The sequence below is a fragment of the Octopus bimaculoides genome, chromosome 11 (assembly GCF_001194135.2).
Source record: "Octopus bimaculoides isolate UCB-OBI-ISO-001 chromosome 11, ASM119413v2, whole genome shotgun sequence".
NCBI lineage: Eukaryota > Metazoa > Mollusca > Cephalopoda > Octopoda > Octopodidae > Octopus > Octopus bimaculoides.
Genome location: NC_068991.1, coordinates 22,195,830 through 22,203,580, shown reverse-complemented (window position 1 = coordinate 22,203,580; position 7,751 = coordinate 22,195,830). Strand labels below are relative to the sequence as shown.

At 35.0% G+C, this 7,751-nt stretch overlaps 1 protein-coding gene across 3 annotated transcripts in view; it reads right to left on the bottom strand.

Annotated features, from left to right (window-relative positions):
- LOC106879404 (neuroglobin) overlaps positions 1-7,751 on the bottom strand; it is a 37,921-nt gene that overhangs the window by 27,327 nt on the left and 2,843 nt on the right. For 2 of the 3 annotated variants that reach the window (XM_014928949.2, XM_052971604.1), the window contains exon 2: positions 6,281-6,508. In XM_014928949.2, coding sequence (XP_014784435.1) covers positions 6,281-6,450 — 170 coding nt within the window. In that variant the 5' untranslated portion in view covers positions 6,451-6,508. Of the gene's footprint in view, positions 1-6,280; positions 6,509-6,608; positions 6,694-7,751 lie in introns of those variants that run through there. The other variant, XM_052971602.1, reaches the window with a different exon arrangement.

Genomic DNA, 7,751 nt, shown 5'->3' with positions numbered 1-7,751 from the left:
AATTAATTATATTTACCTTTGTAGTTGAAAAATGGTACTATTGTAAATATCTTTTAAATACAGATTTTGTTCAAACTTAGAAATTTTAATTGCACTTAAAAATAACAAAGGATTAATAGCAGCATATCTGTTACAAATAAATATACCTTTAAACAATTTTTATTATAAAAATAATGTTATATTCTAATTAAATAACTAATAATTAGCTCTTTTTAATGAGTGAAATTCTTTTATTTTAATATGTTTTTAATATGTACATATTTTAATACTGAAACAGAATAATAAAAATTAATATGAAATTATAAAAAAATCATAACATTTTATGCTTGATATTTTTAGATGGGGTTTTCTCCAAGATATTCATCTCAATGCAGTTTTTCATTTGAGTTCAAACAATATCATTTTTCACTTAAAAAGACAAAAATATTTTGATTTCTTAAAATAATCACCGTTTTTCATCACTTTGCAGCAAATATTTTTTGATGAGGTTTTCACCAGAGGCGTCTCCTCATAGAGCTCTTTCATCTGAAGTAAATCTCAAATGCAGAACAGCTGTGAAAACAGCTTAGAAGATTGGCTAAATACCGTTAGAAAACAGAAAAAGGTGGTCAGCAAGCAGCTACAAAGTATTGAATCCTGTACCTCTCAAACTCTGGTTAAGCACTAAGTAATCCATAACATCAGATGCCATCTTTTATAAAGCTAAATATCTTAAAATGACAAAAATATTTTGATTTGGTAAAATGATCATTTGTTTTTGTCACGTAAACCCACACCACTTTTTTTGTAGCTAATATGTTTAGATCAGGTTTTTACCATGAGATTCATCTCATAGAGCTCTTTCATTTGAAAACAACTATTGCATTGCTCTCTTCTACAATAGCTGAGATATTTTGATTCAAAGTCAATTTTTGGAGTCACCATTTTTTGTCACTTAAACCCACACTACATTTTCATAGCAAATACTTTTCAATGAGGTTTTCATCAAAAGGTTCTTCTCAATGAGCAGATTATTTTAAACCCAATTAATCTATACTTATCTTTTAAAATAACAGATATTTTGATTCAAAGTCAATTTTTCACCTTACTCTCCCATTTTTGAACTCATATTTTGACCAAACTTTTTTTTAACTAGCAATGCATCCTTGCATTGCTCGGATGTTATGACCTACAAGCACATTGAAGTTATTTTAGTTGTAAAAAAAGTTGTTGAGTCAAAAACAGTTTATTTGGTAGATAGATAATAAGCAGCTTTCTTTATTATAATACACATGTGACTAATTCGGAGAAACATTACTTTCATTATTCATACATCGTCACTCTCGTAATTTTGGTTCAAATTGAAAGTGTGAAATTATTTTCATTTTGTAATGAAACCTAGTTGTTGTAGAGAAGTGTATTTGAAATAACTATAGCTGGTTATTGAGATAGCATAGAAAATATGTAAATGAAAATAAAATTTATCTGACATGTGCAATTGATTTGATTGTTCTGGAAGGCGGCGAGCTGGCAGAATCGTTAGCATGCTGGGCAGAATGCTTGAGGTGTATTTCGCCAGTCCAAATGCTGCCGGGGTCAACTTTGCCTTTCATCCTTTTGGAGTCGATAAATTAAGTACCAGTAAGACACTGAGGTCAACATAATCGACTGGTCCCCTCCCCCGAAATTTCAGAAAAGATTTGATTGTTCTGGTCTTAATATCAGTTGGTAACAATAGAAGTCATTTGACGACACCCTTTTGTTTGTAATTGGCTCTCCTGTAGCAGGTTCAATCTGAAGAATATTGAAATAATACCCATCTTGTCCATTCCACAGAATAAGATTATACTGGCGAGCATCATAAGAGGGATGAGTCTGTGGAATACGTTTAAGGTTGTTATCTTGAACACAAATGAGAATATTATGATTTTCAATGGGATCACCAATGATAAGGATGGCTACTTCATTAGATGTGGACTCATTAAAACAGCGTAAAATGCTCTTTACTATAATTCACTATAGATGTAACAAATACAGAAACACACACACACACACACACACACACACACACACACACACACACACACACACTCATAGAATTGATAATACTGAAAACAGTAAAACATACACACACAAAGTTCAAGCAAAATGAAATGTAGTCAATATAGGTGCAAAACATACTTTCTGTAGCATAGTTATGCTATAAAAAAATGGAAAGTCACCAATTTAGCAAAAGTTAATATGTGACACCAATGTAAGAAAGTACATAAAGTCAACATTCATTTGGAACATGTTCTAAATGTTATAAAATTCACGATTAAATGAATGTCACAGTGAAGAAAGTTAAAGTCCAAGAAAATTCAGAAGGCATAATTCAATTTCTCATACAAAAATAATTTATTTTACAATTTTGAAATGAACGCTGCACCAAGTGTATAAAAAGGAAGGAGCTGTTTTTAAACTGTGTAACGTTATAGGCTGTAGAATAAATACTGAGTAACGCAGTAAAAAGGTTGTGCAACATTGATTCTCACAGTGATGAAGAATACAAGGACAGTTAAAAAATCATTATCTTGAAACTGGTTAGAAGGAATGGAATAACATTTCTATAATTATATTGATTTCTTTATTGCCCACAGGGGGCTAAACATAGAAGGGACAAACAAAGACAGACAAAAGGGTTAAGTTGATTACATTGACCCCAGTGCATAACTGGTACTTATTTAATCAACCCCGAAAGGATGAAAGGCAAAGTTGATCTCAGCAGAATTTAAACTCAGAACATAACGGCAGATGAAATACTGCTTAGCATTTCCCCCGGCATGCTAATAATTCCGTTGAAAGAGCCGCCGAGGCTTTCTACTTTGCCAAGTTTCCAAATTTGTTATGATAACCAGAATATTTTTTTTCAGATATATTCGCAAGTATTGTGAGTGGTGTTAAATCAGCCAAATCTTCATGTTGGTAGTACTTGAAAGTGAATGTTGTTGTTTGTTTGAAGTCCAGGCCACAAGTAAACTTTTGATACTGGCATGTTTCACTGTTGGGTGGGGAGAAGTTACATACATAAAGCAAGACACACACAGACACACACACACACGTACATTAGCGCATACGTGAAGCCTATCTCTGTCCCTGTGTGTGTCTATCTCTGTCTTTGGATGTGTGTGTATGTGTGTGTGTGTGTGTGTGTGTCAGTTGTCACAAAAATGTATGTATACTGACAGACAGAAACACTATCACACATATACTTATCAGTCATCGGACTAATGTACATAACGAACGCACGAACACGCATAGAAAGTGTGACATCATTGTTGTTTAGGTGGTGATGATTAAAGATGCCGTTTACAATAGATGACTAAAAGGAAAATGATAATCTTTAATTTGTGTAATGCAAATAAGTGAATGAAAATATAGTTTAGTTGGTAACCAAAAGCTAACTGAATCTTTTGATACACCATATGTCAAAAACGGCAACTCGGTTTTGGAATGCATAAGGAACATACACACACACACACACTAACACACGCACACACACACATAAAAACTCATATATATACATATATATATATATATATATATATATATATATATATATATATATGAATCAGATTTCAATTATTTTATCTTCAAAATGTAGCTGAAGACTGGACCATCATTACTAGAAAAATGCATTCAATTTGGTTGAGAATTGAATTAGAGATGAAGCCTAGAAATGCTTATGAGTAACTAAAATGTGACCTTAAGAATATATTCACCCACTACTGTGGGTGAATGACAAGAAAACTGCTTTCAATTTGGTTGAGAACTGAATTAGTGATGCAGCCTAGAAGAGCATATGAGTAACTAAAAGTTGACTTTCAGAATAACTTTGAAGGGTTGAGTGAGTTGGTATTTTACATGAAATAAAAGAAACCTTGAATACAGAATAGCATGGAAACAGCTGAGAAAATCAGCTAAATACCCTTAGAAAATGGAAAGAAAAAAGTGGTCAGCAAGCTGCTACAGAGAATGATCTTTGTCAAATGAGTATGGAAGCTGCCTTTTCTGTTTATATGTGTACGTATATCTATATCTACAGGGTGTGAAGGGTAAATTGTCAGCATTTTATATTCGTAATTCCACACATGTGCATTATTTGCTTTTGATTTTATCGACTACAAAGTGTAGTAGGGTCAGTTGGGCACCATCTGAAAAAAACAGCGCCATGATGCAATTCATTCTCCCAGAGTTGACATGCTGTACTGCTTGGCGTTCACACCAGAAGCTCCAATATGAACATTTCAGTGATTGGGTGTCAGTCTGAGGTCATGTACCGAGAGTGATAAAAATCAAACATCCAACCAGCATCATGATGTTTAGGGCAATCACAAGTGATGGTGGCGTTCTGTCGCTATTCATCTTCCCACATAGCCTCAGACTCAACACAGAAGCCTACATCCAGTACTTGGAGCAGGTAGTGCTGCCTTGGGTCAAGAGGGTGGCTGGACTCTGCACCATGCCACACAAGCAAGAGAATCCAATCATGGCTGTCAGACAATTTCTGCAACCACATCACGCCTAACATCTGGCCACCTAACTCCCCAGACTGCAACCACCTTGATTATTATGTGTGGGAGAGACCAACAGAACTCCTTGTAACACCAAAGCTGAACTGAAGGCAAGGATTATGGCCACATTCACCAACTTAAATAAGGAGATTGACCAAAAGAGTTGCAGGAGATCCTGAAGTCATCTGGAGGCCGTGGTTGAAGCCAATGGCGATTTTATTGAATAAATTACTCTTTAGTATTTCAAGATAATTTTATGTAACTTTAGTAAATATATCTGTTAAAATGAGATGTCAGTCTTATTTTCATTTTGTGTAATTTAGATGACAATATAGTCATTGCACCCTGTGTATTGTATATGGTAAATGAAAGATGGAAGATGGAAGATACTAGAATTTTTATTAATTACCACAATTGTTTCAACACATCTAGCATCGGCCACTCATGGGTGGAATACTTAACAACTGGTTCAGGAGCACCCAACAGTGCAGATGTGTCTCTTTGGGTGGTAAATAGGTATAACTCATTAAAATAACAGTTCTGCAATGTATCTTCACACACACATACATTCAAATAGATACATGTGTGGTTATGCATATGGTCTTATGCAGATGCAAACATAGGTGCAGGTGTGGCTGTGTAGGAAGAAGCTTTCTTCTCAACCACATGGTTTTCTTCATTCAGTCCCAATACGCGACATGTTAGGCAAATGTCTTCTACTATAGCCCCAGACTGACCAAAGCCTTGTGTGTGTAGATATGTAGCTTAGTGGCTTGGGTGTTGGACTCATGATTGTAAGATTGGGGTTTCGATTCCTGGACTGGATGATGCGGTATGTTCTTAAGCAAAACACTTCATTTTATGTTGCTCCAGTCCATTCAGCTGGTAAAAATGAGTATTCCTGAGATGGAATAGCTTCCCATCCAGGGGTGAATATGTAGATCATAGAAACCAGGAAACTGGCCCTGAGTCAACATGACTTGGGAAGGAGCTTTAAGCATTTTTTTTAATGTGCATGTATCTATGTGAGTGCGTCTTTGTGTTTGTCCCCAACCACTGCTTGTCAACTGGTGTTGATTTGTTTATGTCCCTGTCACTTAGTGGTTAGGCATAAGAGACTGATAGAAATAACTACCAAACTTAAAAAAGTACAAGTACTGGAGTCGATTCATTTGAATAAAACCCTTCAAGCAGTGCCCCAGTATGGCCACAGCCCAATGATTGAAACAAGTAAAATATATATTTCTTTATAGCCCACAAGGGGCTAAATATAGAGGGGACAAACAAGGACAGACGAAGGGATTAAATCGATTACATCGACCCCAGTGCGTAACTGGTACTTATTTAATCGACCCCAAAAGGATGAAAGGCAAAGTTGACCTCGGCGGAATTTGAACTCAGAATGTAACAGCAGACGAAATACCGTTAAGCATTTCGCTCGGCATGCAAACGATTCTGCCAGCTCACCGCCTGAAACAAGTAAAATATAAATGATACACACACACACACACACACACACACACACACACACACACACACACACACACACAAACACACACACACACACACACACGCTCACACACACACACACACACGCATAAACATATATATTCGATGACTGCACTTAACAGATGAAGATACACATTAAAGAAAAACAACCAACGATGACCACACAAAAACTGGTGAAATACATTAAAACCATATAAGCTACATAAAAATGTAACTCACAAACAAGAAATGTGTTTTACCTGTAATAAATATATACACCAATGGTAAGTATTTCGTCCTGAATGATAGACCATGTTTCTCTAATTAACAGATTTTGTCTATCAGACAATATAGTGCATGTATTGGAGGTGACTTCCTTTTGTTTCTTTTTGGGTTTTTCTGATTTGAAACTTAGTCCACATCCCATCATTGAGAGTTTTCTTTTTTTTATACGGACCTCTGTTAATTTTTCACTTTTTCACTGTTACCTGATAAAGAAAGTAAAAAAAGAAAAAATTATGGAAACACTTAGGTGAAATCAGGAATCTTCAACAATCCTGGACTATCCTGATTACTAAGAGCATGTACCTTTTCCCAGTTGTGGCTTCTAGTTCAGCCAGCATCAACATTTTCAGAGAAGCTGTTTGATTCAGGCTGTACTGGCCATTTCCATATGTCTTTCATTAAATTTTTAGAATGAATATATATATAATAATTCTGCTTGTCACTCTGTTACTTAGCCCATCTGTTACGCTTTCACGTGATTAGTTGAAGGGAAAAGCGAAGAGTGAAAGAAAAAGGAGTGAGAAAAAGAAGGTAAGGTGAAGAGTGAGAGGGAAAGAGAGAGTGTGCTGTGTATTGAGTCTATAAAATTGTGCATAAAGTATAACAAGTATATATATATAAAGTGCATTAAGTAATCATCATATTCCAATTTCCTTCACTTTTCAGTGATTAACAGATGAGTGACTATCTTTTGATACAGACACAACACAGGCTATGCTTTCAGGTTTTTTGTATAAAGTTTTCAGAAAGAACCCATTAAGTTTACTATTAATTCTGTGAAATATTCACGGGTCCTGCTAGTATATAATAATTACATGTAAAAAATAAAAAAAAAACACAAAGAAGTTCTTTTTTGGAACGGTGTATCTTGAAGCAAATAAAGCTATAGATAATAGTATGTAAATATTTGGTCAAAAAGCCCTTGGATAGAAAAAGTTAAAGGCTGCCTATGGGACTCAAATCCACATCTCCTGTAAACATGGCATCAATAACATACAATTCTTTCTGATAAGAATAAAGTTCCTAAAATGGACAGAGAAATTCAAAGGATTGTTTTGGTCCAGTGGTACAATGCCTGTCATGTTGACAGGAGAATTGGTTTTGAGACCCACAAATAGCCCTCAACTTTTTCTATCCGTTTTTTTAACCCAGTATTTACATGCTATTATTTATAAACTTCAAGAAACATAGTTCCCAAAAGGAATTATTTCACATTCTCTCAAAGTTTATAAATTCTTAGAACATCGATAAAAAAAAAATTAATGTTAAAACAACAAAAAACATAAGATACTAATGTGAACACTACTATCACATATTTGTAAATGTCGCTTGCGAAGACCTGTTGAGTCAAGTGAAATCGAAATCGAACTAAATTTGACGACTGGCACCCATGCCAACGTCGTCTCCTTCATTGGACATGAAACTTGGCTTGCGAAGACCTGTTGG